Source organism: Sinohyriopsis cumingii, chromosome 6, assembly GCF_028554795.1.
Source record: "Sinohyriopsis cumingii isolate HCF-2022 chromosome 6, ASM2855479v2, whole genome shotgun sequence".
NCBI lineage: Eukaryota > Metazoa > Mollusca > Bivalvia > Unionida > Unionidae > Sinohyriopsis > Sinohyriopsis cumingii.
The window spans coordinates 60,282,718-60,306,930 of record NC_142966.1 but is presented as its reverse complement, the minus strand read 5'-3'; the positions used below and the strand labels follow the sequence as shown (position 1 = coordinate 60,306,930).

The following is a 24,213-nucleotide window of genomic DNA, read 5'->3' as shown; positions in this document are numbered from 1 at the left end:
TGACCTGTCTTGAGTGTAATCGACGTCAGGGTGTTGGCACCAGTGCTAGTTAAGTGATTTGGGTGGTAATTGTGTGTCCTCGGGAATTATTTGTAATTGTCCACGTACTAATCCACGTTGAGGAGCAGTTGAATCCAGTCTGTAGATTGCGGGTCTACCAGTGGATCTTGTTACGCTAGATATCTTGTCCGTCGTAATACTCCAAATAGGATCAGTCGCTCTTTTTTTTACCACCTTCAGGTTCACCGGGTTCATATAAATACCTGACAGCAGTATTACCTAATACTGGTTGTGTTAAAAAATCACGTTGTTGTGTAGGTATATTTTTTTGGTGATCGCGTTAATTGGTTTCATGTTGGTTGTTCGAGTAATCTCATTATTTAATGCAGTTATCACATTTGGTAATCTTGCCACCTATTCGCGAGATCTCGTATCCTGAATAAATTCCTTCGCGTATTGATATCCAAATAACCGCTCAGCGAGTGTTCAATTAAATCGTTCAACAATTGCCTGATCACGATGAATTGCAGCATGTCCTCGTCGTATTTTGACAGTAGGTTGTTTCATCAACGATGATACTGGACCAAGAAATTCTTTGCCAGGATCAACCTGTAATAATTGTGGCCATCGCAGACCACCTCGTTGATAAATTCGTTCAAACGCATCGGCTACTTCAGATGCTGTTTTAGTTGATAGCGGTTCTGCATCTTTGTATCTACTTCCAACATCAACAACAGTTAGCGTGTATTAATGTTATTTGACGTCGACCAATTTTAACTGTATCATGTGGTAGAAATAATATATCAGCCTGATGAACTTCATTAGGAACACTAACATCAAAATGTGCAAATTGAACTTGCTTAGGTGGCGGTAGATAAATTTGCCATATTGCTTGTTTGGATAACCACGCTTTAGCAGTAGAATGTTTAACCACTGCTGCATTAGCGAGTTTACTAATTGCTGCTTTACCCCTCCAGTATCCAATTGGAGAATAATAAATCGATTCCATTTTATATATTACCTGCACCTAACGCTAATTTACCTTTCATCGCGGATCTTACTAACCAATTAGCAAATGATTCTCTTATATTTTTATTTTTTATAGAATTTAATGAGTGAATCAATTTCACATCTGCAATATGTCTGTCTTGTAGGTTTTTGCTTTTATAAGCTACATCATGAACATGACACGCTTTATCAACAGCATTTACTGGTTCCTCGCCTGGTTTTGGTTGATCTTGATTATCAAGTCTGATATCAAGTCGAGTACCAGGACCACAATAATTATATCCTGGTAGATGTTTTTCTCCAGAGTATTTAGCCCAGGGAGTGCCTGGAAACTTTGACATTAATTTAGCAGTATCACCACCATCTTTCTTAGGTAAAAAGAAAACTTTTTTCTGTTACATACTGCACATTTTCCACCATATGCTATTTTCGCATTTTTTGTTGTAATCGTAGATAGATCATTAGTTGGGGTTTTAGTTCTACAGCGTAAACAATATAGATTCATATGTTTATATAATATGGATATAATTGATTTCTCAGCGACTCGAAAACGAGAACCTGTCAAACATCATCCTGCGTTACCAAACTCGATTAGGATGATAATAATAGGACCATCTGGAAGTGGAAAGACACAGTTGTTACTTAATCTTATAAAGAGATGGCTAAAATGGGATAAGTTGTATTTGGTAGCCCCGTCTGTAGATGATCAACGATGTTATGATGTGCTTAAAGATTTTAATGAAAATGCAAGATTATTGGATAAAGATAACAATGTTATCGAGTTTATAACTGATATTGAGGAAGCACCGTCTGTTGATTCTATTGATGGATTTATTAATAATTTGGTTGTATACGATGATGTGATGCTGGATAAACAATCAAATCCAGTTAGGATTATTTCCCCCGTGGTAGACATAAAAACACTGATGTGATTTATGTTACTCAGCGATACACACAAATACCAAAAGTGATTAGAGACAATTTTAATATTTTAGTTGCGCTTAATGGAGTTGATACACATACATTGCAAAATATTTATCCAACTTGGTGTGGCGGTGACATGGATATAAATAAATTTAGAAACTTTTTTCACGAGCGCAAGCTACTCCACATGGATTTATAACAATAAATTTACATGACCCCAGAACATGATATCGAATCGGACTTGATAAAATATTTGGATAAATTAATAGCAGCAGGAAAGGCGCGACCTCATATATGTAAACAAAGTACATACTTTTTTTTCATATGATGTTTTGTTTTATGCAAATTATATTTCAACTAAGTGGTCTGTTCGCCTTTCCTGCTGCTAGATTGCTGCCATAGTGGCTATGTTGGATTTCAGATCAGCACCATTTTCATTTGGGACCAAATAGACAGAATTCCGACAGAAGCCGTCAAAACGACTACGTTGAGGAGGAATAGTAATGACTTTCAAGATGGCTGAAATACTGGACATCAGCTATGTACCATATTTATTTAGGACCAACGCGATGTCAAGTCTTTTAGTGAAAACTGTTTTCATGTTCACCCGTTTTGGAGCAGCAACAAGATTTTCAAGATGGCTGCCATCATTGCAATGCTTTATGTCCGAGTCATGCAATTTTTATTGAGAAACAACTAGTAATTAAACCATAGTTTCATAGCAATCCATGTAGATGCTTAGGAGTGGTAGCAATAACAAATTTGTGCAAATGGATGGATGGACAACGGATAAACCCATAAGCCCTTCTGGTCTATGACCAGTCCTCATTTATTTATAACAAAGGCAACATGTCAAAGAAAACACCTTTATTCCACTTGCATACAATTTTTCGACATAAACATATAAGAAACCGTTAGTGATCTCTCAAAAATAGTTGAATATATGAATACTTGTATATAACTCCACAAAATTCCCTTCTGGTTGGTTATAAAAAATAAACAGTATAATGCTGAGTATAGACAGCAATCGGCACTAGGCTGTTGACTCTTGTCAAGTGCTGGAACTAAACACTATTGTAAAACAATATGTAAAGAAATCACAAAATATGACTGAAATACAAACAAATGGTATGCATCTTGAAAATACCTTAATTTACCTGACCTCCCCCCCCCATTCGGAACTTGAGAAGAAAATATTGGGTCAATGAAGTACAGTTGAAAACATCCACTTCTAAACAGTGATTCAAACTAAACACTAAAGGATTTCAGTTAAATACCCGAGAGCAGAATAGTTGGAAGGACTTGGCCCACTGTAAGCCAGTTGTTGTCAGTTATGTATGCAGTGTATTGTATGAACATGCAAAACAGACACTTCCGTGACAGCATTGCTGCAAGTACCCCCACCCCCTATATTCACGTCAGCTGTAGACAGCATGGGGTGGCATGGCATGGCAACATAAACAAACAGACAAGGATCTGGGAAAGAGAATCTGTTTGGGACTCTGGTGGCAACCCACCCAAGCTGCTACATTTGGCATTTCGAGGGCACCATTTCAAGAATTTCTTGTGAAACATGATTAGTTTATGTTAATCCATTGTGGAAAGGGGAAAGAATATCCAGTCCATAGGTTATTTACACAATAAAGCCCTGCATCCATCAGAGATATTTTTCAGCTTCTAGCAGTTTCCATCGTTTTAAACTGTAGTAGATAATAAAAAACAAAACAAACTTCTTTCAAAAAGGTCTTTAAGACTGATATGAATGTTGCTAATCTGCCACAAAATATTGCAATGGGTATGCTGTTCTTTGTTTTCCTTCACATTCATGAACAGGGAACACTCTTAGCAAAATAATATCAACAGTACTGGATCAATTCTCCAGAACAAATGGATCCAGTCTGTGGACCAATTTTTTTCGTCTCTGCAAATGTTAAATTTTGTTCTGGTTTGTTGCTTTACAGCACAGCAACACAGGACAGTTGTTTAGTGCTGAGACAATTAGAGTCAACTGACTTGCCCATGGACACATTAGCAGACCCAAGCTAGTCCGATGGCACAATTCAAATCTGCACACCCTCAGCTAGGAGTCCAGCAAGCTAATCACTTAGGCACCTTGACCACTTTTATCCCTCTTTATTATTTTAGGGATAATATTAAACTAATGAATCCTGGAGATAAAGCAATATATTATTCAAGTTTCAATGTTTTTCATTCCCACACAATAAATGTACAATACAAGTTTGGGGATCAAATTCTAGGAATATTATGGGAAACCACTCAAATTTAAGATTTGTTAAGGTTGGACAAACCACATTCCAAAGTTGTAGTGAACTGGATAAAGTTTATTTATACACACTATGGAATAAAAGCTATTGCCAAAAGGTTTCATACATCCTACTCAAGGGATATTACTTTGGAGTATCGGTAATAAAATCCTAAGGTCAGTGTGTGGTAACACTATATTCCCAAGATGTAAGTGAAACTGTTACAGAAATACATGAACACATATTCAGCCAAATGGTTCTCCATGACCCACCCAGTTGCAATAGTGTTTACTGAAGAGTTGTCCATGTCATATGCCAAACAAAATGCGAGTGATGGGAGAGACCACTAAATGGGAACTGTTGTTCATTTCATGTTTGCAGCACAGCAAAAAAGTGTAGTTTGTGGCCAAGGCAATTGGCACATAATGCATTGCAGACATACCATCGTAGTCATCCCAGCCTGAACTTGTAGGATTCGAACCTGCACCCTTTTGGTCACTAATCTGGCATGCAAAATAATAACCCACCACACTTCCCAAGAACAGAAATATGTGGCAATATTTTGTTCCAAAATGGGGACTTGCATAAATGTGATTTTAAAACTTTAACCAAAATGTGTTACTAATCTAATTATTCTGCAAGAAGTGGGATCATAAATCTGTCTTACTTTTCTATATACTGGAGTAATGTAACCCACTGAGGGTTATCTTGTGTTAATAACCATGGGACAAGATGCTGTTAATAATGGTTATGACAAAGAAAACAAATGAATGCCTTCCATCTTTTGGAAGATATTCCCAAGCCATTTGCTGCGCTGGATGATTTTAGTTTCCATTAAGACTAGAGTGTCATTCATATCTGTCCATATACTGTAGAGGCTTTTATAATCTCTAATTGTTCATTGTTCTCAAAATTAAAACATTTTGCAGGTGAATAATCTGCCCATCCTTTTCACGATGGTTTCTTTTGAACGATGCTACGAATTGTCAAAATGCTGAATTCTGTGTCCATTTTCTTGTTGTTTCACTAATAAAGCTATATTACGATGTCCAATTAGAGTAATAGTCACGAAGTTTCCCAATAAGAAGCTAAACAATTTACAGTCACCTTTTAACTTGTGTATTAGCTTTCACGCATCATGTAGGCAATAGTGAGCACCATGTCACCTGAAAATCAAACATCTTTCAGGTGTACAATCAGTACAATTATCTGAAAGATTCATGTGCCAAAGAAGAAAGTTGTGGAATGGAAGGACTATTCTGAATATTGGACACAATCCAAAGACTAGAAAAAATTGGGGGTGGGGAAGAGCAAGTATTATGCACAGTTGTAAATCATATAAAGCAAAATTTAATGACCATCCACACACAATAATAATAAATATTAGATTGAATTGTCAAGAGGAAATCAAGGAATTGTTTAGAAAAATGTTCAAAACTGCCTTTAGATGGAAAGAGTTGAACAATAATGGAATTTTGAAACCTTATAGTCAAATTAATATCCACCCCACAAAGGATTTATTGAGTAACATGACAAGAAAAGATGAAGAATAAAAAAAAAAAGGAATGAAAATGGAAAAATAAATGGTGTTCCTGATAAGCAAATAAAAAATAAAAAAGGCGAGTACAGTATTTCATCAAGGTGCATGGTGTAATTTACTCAACTATTTATGTGCCTTGAACACTTTCACCTACAATCAACCCAGCTGAAACAATGCACATAATATACTCCTGTTATGTAATTTCAACAGCCAGGTCTCAGCTAGGAAATCTACTTGTGACAAAATGATGCACAGTATTGTACAACTACTTTTGGCTGAACTTGAATGGCAAGCTTCAAGTACTATAAACGAATATCAAGTTGTAGATTTAAAAATTAAAAAATTTATATATATATATATATATATATATATATATATATATATATATATATATATATAAAGGGACACAGATTTGACAGAGTTTCACGATTCTTTGTAATTTAAAAATAAATTAGATTTAGTATTTCATAAAGAACTACGCCTCAATTTAAATTTGTTTTGGCAATTTAGTAAATTTATATTTGAAATTCCATCATCACTACATGCTCAGAAACCTAGAAGACTGTCACTCAATTTTAAGGGAGGAAAAAAAAACAGCAAGCCAACTAACATGTACAGTTAACCAAAGTCTGACTGTTATAAGAAGCCAACAAGATTTAACAAAATTGATAAAGATAAATTAGTTTTGATATGGATATACCGAGACAAATCTATACAAAACTGAAATGTAATCAGCAGTGAATGATGAAGACAAAAATACATTTTACTTTGGTTTCAAAAGAAATCTAAAGGTTCTACGAGAAAATAAGGTAATTTGGTGCCTACATTCCAAAAGAATACACATGAATAGGGTTGAAGTAGCAATCTTGTAGGATTTCTAGAAAACAAAGCTTCTTTGCTAAAAGGTTGCTCACAAAAAATCAACTTTTTCCATTTTACAGCACAAATGTATCAACATCTTCAAGATACATGAACTGCCAAAGTCTATATATTGAGAATTTATATATTCAACAATATACAAAATCCAAAAACTTATCACAATCTTGTTGCATTGAGAAATAGAGAAAATTATCTTAAAATTCTGATTTTTTTGTGTGAAGTTATCAAGTATTTTTAACAAAATTATCTCACATGCAGGGCATCACCTGAGAACACAACATGGACAAATTACTTCTGAAGGTTTTAAGAAAAAAATGTTTATATTCTTTATAATAAAAAAAACCAATGCATCTAACTATATTCAATATCACAAATACCGAGTAGATTGCAACATAGCAAGAACCTGATATGTATTAGTATTTTTGAACATCAACAATAAAAAGGGTATACAACAACGTCCCTTGTTCTGAAGAAAAAAAAGTTTTGTGAACATCATTCTACTCTACGGAAAATAGAATGTATATAAATGTATAAAAATATTGATTTAAAAATCACTGAGACACAAATCAGGAGAACATTTGTGTGATTTCTTATTCACCTTGCTATACATCCAGATTATACAACCCCTTCCTACAAACAGATGAATATCTAAATTAAAACAAACAAAAAAAGAAGTTTAACCAACCAACCATCCAGGAATTTTGCACAGTGCTAATAAAATTTATTTTGTATAATAAACAAAATCTGTGAATTAATATGTATATCATTGCAAAGTAATTTGTCATTATAAATGGAAACCTGTTGCAAATGGGAATGACAAAATAAAGTATACATGCCAAAACAGACAACACCAAATTGTAAAAATGAATGCTATCTCTTGAATTTGAGAGAAAGATGGGAACTTCCTATAACTCCAGTGAGATGCAGCTCAAGGCATCATAAACACAAGCATCAGAATTTTTGTAAGTTTTGAAATGACAGAATTTCCATTTCCATGACATGCAAGTCCAAAAACCAGTGCAATTTACCCTGGAAATATACCAAAACCCTTCTTCTATCAACACTTGAAAAATGGCATGTCCCTAATTTATTACTTCTTACTGAAGTGAAGATGCATAAAGGGCTAGAACTTTTCTTATTGAAAATGAGAAAATGAAATTCATTGTAAATATTTCAAATGGTACATTCAGTACAATTCACAAAAGATTTTGTCCAATGCCAAGGTGTCAAATAGCAAATTTGTTAAGCATTTTATTATTGCACCAATTCAACGATTCACAGACCAGCCAAACTCTAGCAGTACCTTCTCAGCAATTCATTTGAAATTGTTCCACAATGCCAATTTTCAATAAAATGCATAAAACATAATTAAGTATCAGCCAATGAATGATATTGTTAACAAGGAAATGTGCATAAAGTACTTTAGAAGTGTGATCCAAGACTAAAACATTGAAGGCAAACATTATGTTCAACTTTTGACTAAAACAAGTTTGTAAAAGTACACTTGGATCTTAATTACCTCTGACAGTTTCCGAAACTGCTGTTCCAAATCCAGGCTTCTTGCTCAATCTGTGAACTTGATGTAATGGGTTAGTTTTCTTCCATGTTTTCCTTTGCTTTGTGAAAAGCAAGTGGCACAAAGACACACTCAAATTAACACCTGTCCATTAAACTGCACCCCACCTCCCATATTCCCGCTTATACTTCTATGCCAACTGTTTAAATGTTTTAAGAGGCTTATTGTCCCATGCCATTTCCAGAAAATGAAACGAGTATGAGATTGATCATGCAGGCATTCTGAATGAAAAACATGGGCAAACTGGTTCCCTGACCAAAACCACTGAATCCAGGACCTAGATCAAACATGGACAAACCAGTTTTCAGATTTGTCTGCAGCAATCATGATCAAGAAATTTTTGGTATTATTCCAAAAGTCTATAATTTAAATCATTTCAGAAAGACTTGCAGTCAAAATGTAAGAATTGGCAGGTCTGGACTTGTACCTGGAAAATACATTAAAAGGAGCTTACAATATAAATCCAGAATCCGATGCCAAATTTAAAAAAAAAAAAAGAATCATCTAGAGAGGACATCTTGTTCCCTGGCTAAAACAAAGATTCCAACTGAATGTACCTTATGGTCAAGGACACAAAAAATATTATTTAAGCTAGTACCATACGGTTCAGCGCTGTTTTATATATATTATTTACATGATTTGTTGTCATGGTAGTACAATATTTAATGATGAATTTTTAAGTATGAAAAAATACCCCAATGCAACTTGTTGGACGTCTGCAAAGCAAGTTAAAATACCGTAAATGTTTGAGTTATGCTCAAGGAATAAAATTTTCATGGACAAACAGGTGATAGTGACAGGCTACCTATTGACAGAGACAATAATATTACCCAAACTTTCATTTAAAATGGAACAACAAAGCAAACAATAAAAAACAAACAAATAGAATTACTAAATTTTAACCAATTACTTCCATTACCAGTAGGTACACCACAACTGAAAGCAAATCATACATCCTACTATTTGATGCAGACACAATCAGTTCAACTGTAACCAATAGCAACTGGCAAAGGCTTCATAGAAAGGGAAATTCTATCTACACATTTCTGTAAATGGATGTCATCATGTACTTTGACAATACAATGACAATTTTTTTTATATAAATTTAAAATGAAATCCTGTCACATCTAAATGTTTTCAAACTTGAAACAATCAGAAGAGCCATAACTGGCAATTAATTTTATTATGGTTAATCTGATCTTAATGTTAAATGCAGTGACCGGTTTGGATCAGGTGAATTTGGTTTCTACATAAATAACCCAAGGTTAATTCTTAATGTATACTACAATGCGAAAAGCAATATGCATTCATATATATTTTTAATCAACCAAAAGACAAGTTTTGTTATTCAATACTGTACACAAGAATCTGCATGTTCTTAAAATTTTAAAAAGGTTTTTAAAAATATCTTTTTTAAACGTATGCATTTTTCTTGCATGATGTATCTCTCCTGTTGTTCCTATAGGAAGACTGTTCTCTTCAAATCTTTTTGTCCAGTTTAAACAAACAATCAATCAGTACACACAAATAAGAATAAAAATAAAAAAGGAAATTTTATTTCAAGATTGATGATTTAAAAATACAGAACATTTTCTTTTCTTTCCCCACTAATTTAAGTTGCTCAAGGCGTGATCTGCATATTGTTTTACTATGACACTGCCTGCCCCATTACATTATACACAAGTACCATAACTCCACAATGTGCTTTAGGATGAGAACTGGGATGCAAGGCTGTGATAAAACCCTTAAGACCATGTAGTAACGAGAGATGTACTGTAAGGGCTGAAAATGGCCAGCCTCAGAATTACCAACATTGTATGATGTACTTAAGTTTCAACACAGCTTTAGTCATGAAAATAAAAACAAACCCTTTTCACTGAAAATGTACAGGTCAAAAGACCATTTTCTTAACACAAGTTTTCATTTTAAAATAGTTGCAAACTTATTGTTGAATTTTAAACGGGTTTTAATACAACCATCAAGATATTTCTGTCCATATTTCATCTGGATGCCATTTTTGCCATCAGTGATACTGAAGGAAACATTTGAAGTCAGTCGTGTTTGCCCTACTCTTTCTGCGCATACCAGTCTGCCTCGTCTCATTCCAATATAATCCAACTAGACATCAGGACCCTAAATGACCTTGAAACTACAGAAAATTGTTTAAATTTCAGTTGAACTGGACATAAATTTATTTCACTTTTTACATCATGAAAATTAGTTTTAAAAAATCTTTAAAACTGCAGTACAGTGTGGCATACAACCAAAACGCATTTTTTTTGCTAACCTTGACCTAACTTGAAACCTAGTTTTAGCTCTGTAAAATAAAAGTATCCATTCAAAAGTTAATGGGGAGTGGGGGTGTAAACGTTCAAACCTTAAAGTACTCTCTCTTTTTGCATGTCAGCAAGATTATTTTCATTAGCAGACAAAATACCTTACTACCAGCTTGTGCTAAAATAACAGTGTCTATCATTTTTCCAGCACAACTTGACCTGTTAGACACCAAATGGGAATATGAATAACTCAAAACTTGCTCTTTAGTTGAAATAATTATTTTTTTTAAAAAAACTATGGCAAGGAAAAATTGTTGCAAAACAGCTGAATATAATTGTATATGAAAGAGTTAACAAATAGTACAGAATTCTCTTCCAAAATAAACATTAACATATACAAAAACTTAAGCAAAGATACCCTTGCTAAGCATCGAGTCAACAATGATGTATTAAATACTGAATGATAAAACAAAACTAGATAACCCTATTATACTACTTTGCTTCTGCTAGAAACTGAGAAAATCAGTAAGACTAAAGTCAAATAGACTACATAAAATTTAATAAACTAAAGGAAGTACAGGAAAAAAAAGTATAACTAAATCAAAGGGCTAAAATAAATCTGTGTAAGGGAAAACATGGCAAAATATACATTAATATACACATATGCTAGAGCACCACAATACAGTTAATCAGCTACATCATCCCTGGGTATAATATCAAGAGTCTGCTCATTATTAATCGCAAAAGTATTTCTCTCACACAGGCCCGAATTCCCAAATGTATACAAAAGTAAAATTGTTAACTTTGTGAATACTTTTTCAAAAAAAGAGATATAGTTGTGCAATATATAAATTTTCAAATTATAAATGGAAAGAAAAAAAAAGTGCCAGCATGTGCTGTGAAAATGTCTGCTTTGTGCAGAAATGACAACAGATGGACGTTAGGTTTTATCTTTTCTTCAAAAACATCAACTATAAATGTGCATGTGGCCAAGATTTTTATACTGTCCAAAACTGGTCTTTAGCTGTTCTCTCATGTCCTACCCAACATAGTTTACAGAACATGTTAATAAAAATAAAAAAGGGAGAAAATTATTAATAGTCTAATACATAAAACTTGGGGAAACTAAATCTATTCTTCATGTATGTACATGCGCTAATGTTCTCCTGCAACCTTGGAAGGAAACAAAAAAAAACCACCCAACTATCAGCATACTCAAACATGAATTTATTCTTTGACCACAAAATTGCCTTTTCTTTTCACTGACAAAAATGTTAATTTGAATGGGATTGTGTACCATGAAAAAAGGAAGAAAGTAAAGTGCTTTTGCAGGAAAACTGCATTTACCATATGCTTCATCAAAAGGCCCTGAAGATGTCATGCTCATTAATAGAAACCATAGCTTTCCAAATTTCTGCCTTTAGTTTCTCAAACTCTATTGTGACACCAGAAAATGATATGCTGTAAAAACAAAATAAACACAAGTTTCCTGCACTCATCCTACACAATCAACAACAGAGGATCAAACACAAAAGTAAACTAATATACAGGGTAGACTGACACTAGCCAACAAGTTGCTTTTTATTCTTTAAAAAAAAAACATTCATGCCAAAACTGGTTTTAGATAAATTAATTCAACTTTTTTCAACGAGATCCAGTCACCTACAAACACAATCTTTTCATCTTTCTCCTACTGCAGTTCAACTTGGCTTACATACAAAACCCAAAATGACTCCTTACCCAGATCACTTCACAACATACAGCCTGATGATCTCAAATGAATCTAAAAATTATTAAAAGAATCTTTGGTTCAACATCAAAATTAGCTCAAATGGTCATTCCACTCTAAACTCAAAAGTAAACGTAGGTGGGTTTTTTTAAAAAAGTAAATATAACAGCTTTCATCAAATGTAATTCCTATATTGCCTTTATTAAAAAAAATGCATTAAAAATTTCTTTGCACAGATACAGCTCAGAAGAATTTGGCACCTATCAAGAGCATCCTATCCAAAGCAAGGACCATCAGGTTTAGTTCTCATTTCTGTTCAAAGGCACAAAAGTTACTGAATCTTAAAAAACAGAGAAAAAATTTACATGAAAGGTTTATGCATAAGTATGATTCTGGGAAGAAAACCATGCACAGTATGCGAAGAGATGTATCTTCTCTTGTTATGGTGTGATGTTGTATCACAAGTCAACCCAGTGCTGCAGGTATGCCAGATAACCATGACAAGAAAGAATGAAGGTATCTTGAGGTCAAATGTTCCATTTCCATACATTGCGGGTTTGCAATATCCTGTAGCCATGCAATATGCCATCCATGTTTATATCATATTTCTTGATACTTGTCCATCCACACTGTCAGATCTTAAAACAATAGTTTGTAGTCACTGTCCCACCGTTTCTACCGAGGTGTATTTTCAAATCATTAATATCATTTTCCCAATAGTGGCAGTATTATATTGCTGTAAGTGCTTAGTTTGGCACCAAGTATATTCTAAACTTAGGGATGCAAAAAAAAAAAAAAAAAAAAAAAAAAAAAAAAAAAAAAAAAAGAAGATAAGTGTATACTATATAAATGTTTCAATAAGAACAAAAAAAGGTAACAAAATACTCCAGAAAAATACTTTTTGTATGTCACATTTTTTTCTCTCAATTATTTACATCTTACAGGGTTATGCTTTTTCTTTTTCCATGTTGCTAACAGGGGAGATAGATTCAGTGACTGACAACTTTGGGTATGATCTTTAGTCAGCTGGTTATTAGCCGTAACTTTAAACAATAATGTTCAAAGATCATATGACCCATGAAGATATCCGAAGGTCATTTCTACTCCAAAAACAAAAAGTGAACCATCAAATGAAAATCAAATCCGATACTAACACCTTAAACAGGCATACACACATTATCCAGACTCTGGTACTATTTAGATCTGCACAAGTGTTTCTATATAACATTACTAGTTACCTGCTGAAGTGTTTTAAAACAGACACTGGTTTGCCCATCACTCCAATTATATTGAAGTTTACATGAGGATCTTGAGATGCATCTATTCCTGAAAAGCAAATATTCTTGAACTTTCAAGTTATAATTCAAGCATTTTCCTGAAAAGGAAAAAAAGCACTAAGCATGTGAATTCTCTACTTTTCATTTTTACCTTTCTTTCATCCATCCAAACACATAAAACTTCACCATCAAAGTCCCATTTCAAATATAAAGGGAATAAGTAGATCTATTCTTCTTTTCCTTGTGCAGTATCACACTACATCCTAATAATTATATTTCATTCTGTTTAAAAGTGCTTTTGATAGTTTGCACAACAGGTTCTCTAAGCCAGTTGTTCTCAGTCACATCTTCTCAAACTCCCAAGTCAACAACTGAATAGTTTATCACAAAAGATAATGCGGATTCAACAGATTTCATCTGCTTTTTGCCCTGTGTGAAGATCCTGCAAACAGAATCAAGAATACTTTACACCTTGCACCACAAACTATCCCATTATGTCCCTGTATTTTCCATTCACAAGTAAATATCCCTTTAAATGTCTATAACTGTAATTCAATAAACATGAAAGAATCATGGTAAAATTTAACATATTAACATTTCAAACATTTGAAGAATCAAAATCAAAAAAAAATTTGTTAAATGCAACATTTCAAAAATCTATAAAGGCATTCAAATAAAACATTTGTACAAAACTCTTAATACATATACATACTATATAATTTTTTTTTCTTTTTCTATTTTAATTGTATGAAACATTAAACTGGAATTGACAGAATCATGAACACTAAATATATGAATGAAAAAGCTCGTTGTAACAGCTATAACTAGATTGTCTAAGTAATCTGAAGAAATATTATGAGACTAAGTATGCATACAGCTCTTAATGTGCTCAAAAGGGAGCCACATCTACTGTTGCATATCAAACTGCAATTCAAAAAGTGGTTAGATAAAATACACATCTGGAATACCTTTGGAGGAAGAAAAAAAAACTCGTCTTTCTGCTCACCATGTTACAATATGGCCCTACATGTAAGAAAGAATATTAACCAATATGAAAAAAGAAAAAAGTAAATAATTTTGATTAAGATACAATTATGTATAAATATATATGTATATATGCATGGTAGGTACATCTTCAGATGTATCACTTGTATATATATATAATGAATGTGAGCAATCCATCGCAGTGATTTATTTCAATCAAGGGGGAATTAACATAATATTGGTCAACATCACGCAAAATATCTTATGTAAAGCCTCTTTATATTATGAACACGAAAATAAAACAAAATATAATAATAATAATAATAATAATAATCCCTTAAGGCACAGCAAAAAAAGGGTCATGTTAATGAAACTGAGTATATGACTAGACATGTAAGCAAGTGGTGCATATAAACCTCAAACATGCCTACTGCCTTTCATTTATTTTCTTGCATTTTCAATTTGCTAAGATGTGTCCATCTGCACTTAATGAGAATTGAGGAATGCATGCTTTCAGTTACAAATGGCTAAAATTGTCCCAGTCTTTTTTTCTTCCCATTTCAACTATTAGTCTACCTGTACACCATTTTGGTTTTCATGGAGATGCATCTGTCCATTTGTATGCTTCAAAATCATCTAGTATTAAGGAACCAAGTGAAGACAGAAAATCACTTATGGGTTTTAATATGTTATGAACATAAATCTAAAAGACAATTTCAAAACAAAATCAACTAAATGTCAGTAAGCAAGCACTTATTTAATACCATCTGCAAGATATTAAGAGCAAACAGTTTTTAAACAAATTGGGAGAAAACTCATGAACTACTTTCAAAATCAAATCTTGTATTGGCCATCAACTTGTTGCAAATGCATACAAAGCTTCACGAAAGTAACTCAACTGTTCTGAGGATATTAAATAGACAAATACCTGATAAAATGGAAACGAATTTTGAAATGCCGACAAAACAGACCATTTTTTTTAAAAGTAGACATCATGCCACAAAAAGCATACCAAATTTTCATAAAGATATCTCTGAAGGTTCATAAGATACAGAGTAAACAAAATGGTGACAAACTGATGTTAGAATACCCTTCCTCTCATTTACATGGGAGTAAAAACAAATTGTCAAGGAAGCCAAACATAAACCTGGAGTTACAATGATCACATACACTTTAGATACAAAAAAGAAACTGAAGATGCAAGAAGATATTTTCAGGCTTTAAAAAAACACAAAAAACAAAGAGTGAAGAAATTAAATGTTGTTAATTGTAAAAACTACCCCTTCCTGCTCTTTAATACACATCAGCAGTTAAAATATACCTAGAAAATAATTAGAAAAATTTGTTACTGCCTGAAAATGTGTAAATGTGCAATTAGACTAATAAATTGCATGGGGAAAAAAAAATCTTCTATGAGATTACTTCAACACGCGTCTTCTACAACAGTCTGTTCAAGACAGGCATGGAAGTTCCATTTGTATATAATAATAATGATTAATATTTAATACACATAAGTCTGTATGTATAAATTGTATAATAAAATAAAACATGTATGTGTATAGTGACTAACACTTTGGATACAGAACCGGATATAAAGATTGCTTCATGCCTTAGCTGGAGAATATCCCATTTAAAACTTCAGTGTACAAATATTACCAACCTGTTGCATGCAAAAACACACAATGAACTTTAGGAAAAAAATAATAAGAAAAAGGACTTGTTCCTGAATTTCTCAAAGTCACTGAGCAGGTGTTTCAGAAAGAAAATAAATTCTCATTATAATCTTTATAGAGGCAAACATTGGGATCAATATAACATTTAAACGTCAAGGGCTATTCCATTCATATTTACCAGGAAAGGCTGAATTGGCATTTTTTAAATTAAATTTTCCTAATAGGGAAGTAACCATGAACCAAGTAAAAAAAGAAAGAAAAGAAACAAATGTGTAAAATTTACCCCTAGCCCACCCCTGCCCCATTTTTTTAAAAACCAAATCATAATTATACCTCTCCTGGAAAAAAGTTAATTGGAGCCACCCAAGAAATATGTAGCAAAATCATTAGTTTTGAAATTCTGCCTATGTAACATAGGATACATGTATAAGATAGGTATATAAAAAATACAAGTTTAAAAAAGAGCACTGGCAAGACTTGTCTTTGCACAAAAAACATTATGCATTGAATACTTAACATATTGACCTAGACATTTTTAACACTGTCCCTCTGATCCATTTTTATTGAAAATGAATACTGAACTACAGGAATGGGAATACCCACACACACATGCACACTTTTGCAGCTTTCTTCTACAATGCCATGCCAAGTCAAAAGAAGCAAACAATGCCTTAGAAAAAAGATTGAGTATAGCGACTGGTCACCATGCACAATTTCTAATGATGACCAAAATAGGTGCCAAATTTCATAGCAATCCACTAAAAACTCGTAAGTTGCATCTAGCTGTCAAGAAGGGCAATAATTCTTGAAATAAAAACAACGGAATACAAAGATTTGTGAATGTGTGCATTGGCTGCTTTGGTACACATACTGAATGCTGGCTTGGCACCATTTTCATGAAAGACAAAGACATCATTGGAAGTATTTTTGTGAAGAACAACCATGTTATAATGCTCATCCATTCAGGGGGAGTAGGGAAAAGATTTTAAAGACATTCATCATGGCAACCATAATGGATATACAACTAGCAACATTTTCATTCAGGACCAACTAGGTATCTCAAGAATACTGGTGAAAAGCAAACCTTGATATAGCATCTTTTTAAAGAGAAGCTGAGGCAATGTACTTTCAATATGTGCTTTTCGATTCTGTAGGAGTAGTAATAAAAAGTTTTTAAAGATGGCTGAAATCAGGCCCATATTGGACATCACACCACCACCATTTTCATTCAAGACTAAATGAGACATAGCAAGAATTCTCGTTAAAACCCCAGTACAATATGACTCTCTGTTCAAGTTGATCTGTGACAGGATTAAAAAGATGGCTGGATTATTGGATTAGACTCGTGTATAGCATTCAGGTCAAGGTCGGCAACTCTTGTAAAAGAAAACTATCAGAGCAAAGTTATTCATCTATATGCACATCTTCAGTTGATATTTACCAAATTGCATGGCAATCCATAAAAGCACGACTAGTTGTGCTGGATGGACAGACAAAAATATTTAACGACTCCTATATATCCCTTCCTCCTGGTACAAAAATTGCTTTACAAACACGTTGGGCATCATTTAAATATTAACAAACACACTGAAGCCTACTATATATGGGTATTTTTAAATTCTTGCAATGAATCTGGTAAAAGATGCATCAAACTGAGGTAACATTATAAATTTCATATGATCAAGATGACCCTGTATCAATAGTACACATTCATGGAACCAAGCTTTCCCAAATATATAATGGCTTTTAAGGTGTCCTGGCTACAATCAAATAAGTACAAAGCCAGAGTAAATTAGTGATTTGAATGCAAATACAATTTACAAGAATTCAGCAAAATTCAAGGTTGTGCCTATTCTGCAGAGCCCCCTCCCCTTTCCAACTCAAAAAGCAAGAAACGTCAGTCACTGATGTGATTAATATTGCCAATATAACTACAATTTACACCTGCATACAACAGTTAGATAAAATGAGGCAAAAGCTTAACATACATGGATGAGCATTAAATGTATGTCGCTGTAATCTACTTTTGCAATGGTGAGCAATTTCTTCCAAACTGAATCAAGTATCATGACTAAATATAACAATGTTGGAAAAAAATGCACTACATGCAAAACTATTTTGACAACAATGATGCTTGGGTGCAATAATAAGTTAATCCGATTGGGAATTTTAGACAAATGTTTCTCTAAATGAATGCACCAATAAAATATCAAACATATAGAAGAAATGTTCTGGCAGGGAGAACCTCCTTTCACATGTGCATTTGGTACTAGAAGTTGGCTAATTAATTTTATTGAATCAAAGTAATGAATATATCTAGCCAGTCTAGTTATATCTAATTATTACTTTTGTAAATTAGAAACTGTTGAAGAAAAGTGCAGGTCCCAGTTCTATTCCTTTCTGCCTATCCTAATGTTGGCAACATGATAAGTATCGATGCTAGCTACATTCTAAGGGACAGTGTGTATCATACATCTATATCAAGTCACTTTACACACAAAAATAAAAATTCTTTCAGAAAAGAAAAATCAGAAAATATGATTACTTCTTGTTTTCACATTTTCAGTAAGTTAAAACTTACAGAATATTCATCTCTAGATTATCAATGATTACCCCAAAAGTAACAGGAAGTAAGGTGCTAAGCTTTTTGTATCAAGTGACACATTTCAATATCATAAAAAAACACAATCATTTCTTGAATAAAGATTACATCAACGTGTTTTAATCACAGAAAATAAACAGGACTGTATTTCGAAACAGTAACAAAATAAAGTTTCAAGCAAGGGAACAATACATTTTTTAAGCCATTTTGGAACCTTTATCAAAGGGCAAGTGCTATGTTTAATACAAGCCTATCAACGTTTCAACTGGACGCTTAAAGTATTTCTTGTCAAACCTCGAAGTAAAAAGTAAAAATGTTGATATTATGAAAGACAAAAACATTAAACTGCACTTTATTCTAAATGTATGTAAATCTTCTTTAAAATACGACTTTCATTGGGAAAAAAGTAAGAATTTACTGTATATGTAAAATACTAAAACTGAGATCAAAACTTGCATAGAAGCTTATTTTCAGAGATATTACACAGCAAATCTCACTTATATTAAACTGAAAGTAGTTTCTGAAGTTTTAAATGGGTTATGCATTTATCTTAAGTAATATACAAGGTGTTGAGGACAAGAACATGATGATTGTTCTTGGCCAAAGTTACTACATAGCCTTCTGATGTGATCTTCAATCCACAACAGCGACTGACTTTAACGTAAGGGCATTCAAATTCTCCTATCAGTGAGCCATCTCTCTGAAACACTGCCACATGGAAGCGGTTTCCATGGCTATCTCCAACCAAGACATCTCCAGCATCACTGATATCAATGCCATTTGGGTAGTTGGTGATGTTTTCACAGCCTATGCGGCGCAGGAAATGCCCTTCTTCACTGAACACCACAACACAATGTCCCTGAATTTAAAAACAAAACTGCATTGGGATCTCAAGTTAACACAACAATGAAACTGAAAATACTTCAGTCCTGAACAAGGTACTCAGTTCAAGACAAGCCGTGTGTTGAGGTGGGGGTGGTCATATGCCATCTAAATATTTTGGGGAAGTTTGAATTTGAGAGTTCTTGAATTACAAGTATAAAAATACAATCAGCAATGTTTTAGATAACTCCCAAAGTCAAGCAGGTCTAGTTTTCAAACTTGTTCACAACAGTCATGATATGCTGGCCATCATGCAGTGGTCCTTGAAGATCAATTACATATTGTGAGAGATGTTTCAGTCAAAATCCCATGCTAATGTTGTTTTTCTTTCCAGAGTAGAAGTAATAAAAAGATTTCTTACATGACCATTAGCACAAGACTACTAGAAGACAGCTGTTTTAACGTCATCCAAACAGGAGTGATGTAAGCATGCTTAAGGCTTAAAAATAGCTCTAAATTTATGGGCTTAAATTTACACGAAAGAAAGGTCTCCCCATTTATGTACGACACGCCCTATTGATAGTGAAGTCAATCCACCTGAAAATGGAAGCCACCAAAATTATCACAGGCCCCCTTTAGTGGTGTAAAGATATTCTAATCCATATTTCTCCCTCTTGAGGAAGCAAGTAAAACCATTAAGTCCTAAATGTGCAAAGGATTCTATCTTGACCATCCCCACTGTAGATACAACCAAGTCTGGAGATCTCATATAGGAAGTGGATCTTCTGAAGGCAGCAGATTCTTGGCCAGAAAACCAGAATAGTAAAGTATGCACATGTATGAAGTAGTATTTTACCACACAAAAGTACAATATAAACTCTATATATATATATATATATATATATATATATATATATATATATATATATATATATATATATATATATATGTATATATATATGGTGCCAACTAAACATGAAGTTTGAAAAATCTAACAGCAAACTGCACAAAGATAAACCCTTCCAAAAAAATATATATATGAAAATATGATGTACAAGCTAAGACAGAACACAACTGTTAAAATTTTGTTGTTGTGGGGTTTAACGCCATTTTTCAGTACACGATAGGCTATACATGGTGGCCAGTATTAATGGTGGAGGAAGAACCCGGGAAAACACTGGAAAGAACCACCGACCCACAAGAAGCTACTGGCAAGCTTTCTCACATACCCACATTGACTGAATGTGAGACTCGAACCAGCGCAGACAGAGGTGAGATGGCAGTGATCCATAACGGAGAGCACTTTAGACCACTTGGCCACTCGGGGCCCCTAAAATTTTGTAAAAATGTATGCAAAATAAAAGATAATGATAAAAGATATAGAATCTTTAAAATCTATGATGTCAATTTGTTATCAAAATAATAACAAAAATTCTTGGATGGTATATTTTTCAGCGTCTTCATGCAGTCGACATCAAAATACTACGGTCTTGTTAGGTGCAAGTCTACAGATTTCTAGTGCCCATTTCATCAGATTTCCTCAAATCAATAATACAGCTGCAGTTATTTTGGACATAATCTATACTGACATACTAGAGATCAACCTAGTGACTCTCCAAGTTTTCCCTTGCTCTAACAGTACCAAAAACTTCGCCTTAGTAAATAGTTTTTGTTCAGATTTTCATTTGTTGGCTTGGCATCAGAATGTTTAAAGACCTTGACCTGTTCCTTGATATCTTTGCATGCACCATCAAACTATGGCTTGTTAACATGTATCTGATATGTATTGGCATCAACTTTCTCGAATATCTCTGTAAATAGGGGTACTGGGTCCACCATGCTGTTAAAATGATCAGCCAGTGCAGACCTGCCAACCCTGAGGAGTCCGTCTCAGTAGGCAGTTGATTTTTTTTTGTAAGACTGACCAATTTTCAGTAAGGGTGTAACAAAAGATCATTAACTGCTATTGTAAAGCTGGAAAACGTAATTAAAAGTTTGACAAATCGACAATAAACATTATGTTCAACTGAAAAGTTTGTAATGTATGCGTAGACTTTTTTTAGCACTAGTAAAGTTGCACAAATTCTAGTTCCAAACCCTGTGCAGCTCAATGACTTGTTGCTATCTCTCAACTTGACATAATTCTTGGAAATTCTTTTCCATTTCACATGACGACGGCAATCATATCTCCCGCCACAAGACATACTCAAATTGGCACATGATGTCCAATAAACGTAATTGTGTCCTTTCCAGCTTTTATTCACAAGAATCTGAATACTCCTTTTTATTCTTCTGTGTTGATTTTTAACACTTTTCAAGAAGCTTATTTTCCCTTTAGTCTTAAACATGGAGGTATAATATTAAACAAATTCCAATAGAAGCACCAGATAAAGCACCGCTTTCTGGACGGCATTTTAATAAATTCTATAATCAATAGTTTGATCATGCAGACGCTTGGCATGAATAAATATGTGCAGTTTAAGCCATCTGGGGTACTGCTGTTTAGTTAGTCTGGTTCCCTCACCAATTTTACTAATTTTAAGATGAAACCCAGATCCAAATAAAACACGGATAAACCAAATATCTGGATTTTTCTGTGGTTTTTGCTAGTATGCCACAAGTCCATATTTTAAGGGTAATTTTTGCAAGACTTACGGCAAAATTGTAAGAGTTGGCAGGTCTGCCATTGGATTTGACGTTTAGTGGGTCTGAAATGATTCCCAATCTGCATTCCTAAAGTTGTGGTGGCTGCTGAAGTCACCAAGCAATGTGCGTTTTGGATTTTTAAAAAAGCTTTAACAATTTTTTTTTGTCATATCGCTACGATGGTTGCAGTGTGGCAGTTTATAGTGATGTCTAGCACAGAGGAATCATGCCGACATAATGCATTTTGTCTCACCCAGTCACATTATCCTGACACAAGGTTCACCAGTCCTAACACTTTCTCTTAATGCTGAACACCAAGCGAGGCAGCTGCTAGTACCATTTTTATTAAGTCTTACAGGGATCGTCCTGGGCTTTGCCAATGTCGCAAATTGCGATTTTTTTTCTTTCTTGGCGACAAAAATATCCCATCTGGCGATTTTTTTGGCGACATACGTTTTGGTTATTTAATTTGTACATACAATCATGGATTTGGACTGGATAAATTAAAAGGCAGAACGAAAGGAAGCCACAAACTTGACTAAGCAATGCATTGGTATCAATCTGTTACACAAACAATCCTTTGTTCTTATTGACAACCCCATCTTTACAGTACATTGTTACATCATAATCTGCTTATGCTGACATCTGGGCTGAATACTGTATGCTGCGATACAGTCAATCATGCTACCGCATTATACCTACAACTGACCGACTTCTGAAGACGCGAATAGAACAGATACAATTAATTGTATGGCTAATCCTTCTGTTTTTTTTATACATATACCAATACAATAGTTTTGCTGAACCTTCATAGAAAACTGATAAGCTTTGAAGTACCGACAACTGTGTATAAATACAAAGCAAATGGAAACAATCTAAATCACAATTACATCTGTCGCCAGTGCAGCATTTTACTCATTGATCTTTTCCTTTTGCCATCAGTCCTGTGTTACGGCTGCAGAGACTTAAACTCCGCAACAAGAAATAGCAAAAAAAAAAAAAAAAAAAAAGCAGTTTTGCGTAATTAATAATAATTATTTATTTCTCAAAATACAGGAGTGAAAGAATCCCGAAGTTGGGTGTGAATTTATGCTTATATATATACGGTCCAATATTGCCAGGTGTTGACTCGTGTAAGTTTCATTCGTGGGAATGGAGATCCTATTTTTCTTCTCGAGAAAATTTATACAGCATTCAGTGATCATTCTTGGGATGTAGGAAGCAATTCGCTACAAGCTTTGTGAAGCTAGCCATAAAAGGGGGGGGGGGGGGGCTGCTGAGAGACTACTGGTGTCACCTGTCAGCACTGTACACTGTGAACGTGGATTCAGTAAGATGAACTTCATAAAAACTGACATCAGATATAAGCTCTGCATCTCATCTCTCGAGAATTTAATGAGAATCAGCATGTACAGATGTGAAAAATTAGACTTTGAAATTGCATTCAACAAGTGGGCAGCCCTAAAATCGCGACGGATCTTCATGTAACACTTTGTAACATTTTGTTAATGCTTCTTGTAATTAAAGTATTAACTAATCCATCTTTTGTAATTTTCATTGCCTGTTACATTAATAGACTATATTAACACTTGGAAAAATGTACACTACTTTTTTTGGCGACACTTTTTGAAAATTGGCGACAAAATATTGAGGTTGGCGATTTTTTTGGCGACAGCTTTTTAAAAGCCAGGACCATCCCTGGTCTTAGGTATGACTTGACTGGGGTTCTAACCCATGAACTATTGCACCTGAGGTGGACGCTCTAACCCGAATGTCACCGGAATGGTTTTAAGTCATCAAGTAAAACAAAAGTCCTTAACTGTTCCATAAGATGGCTAAGATCAGATCTGATTGATTCAAGTGCTTGGATATGTATTAAAGTTTTATGTAGGAACACATGAACAGCTACAGCCTGAAAAGCAGTATTCAGATTAATTTGGTTTAGTTTTTTTTTAGTTACTTAGGACGAAGGATACTCTTCCAGTAGCCTAACTTGAAAAGCTGCATTTGAAG

The 24,213-nt window shown here is 33.9% G+C and overlaps 1 protein-coding gene across 1 annotated transcript in view; it reads right to left on the bottom strand.

Moving 5' to 3' along the window:
• Window positions 1-2,784: 2,784 nt before the first annotated feature.
• The window catches only part of LOC149797046 (protein meiotic P26-like), an 80,229-nt gene continuing 58,800 nt past the window's right edge, over window positions 2,785-24,213 (bottom strand). Inside the window, exon 13 of the mRNA XM_089961716.1 lies at window positions 2,785-19,591. Within this exon, the coding sequence (XP_089817842.1) occupies window positions 19,283-19,591 (309 nt within the window). The 3' untranslated portion in view covers window positions 2,785-19,282. The remainder of the gene's footprint in view (window positions 19,592-24,213) is intronic.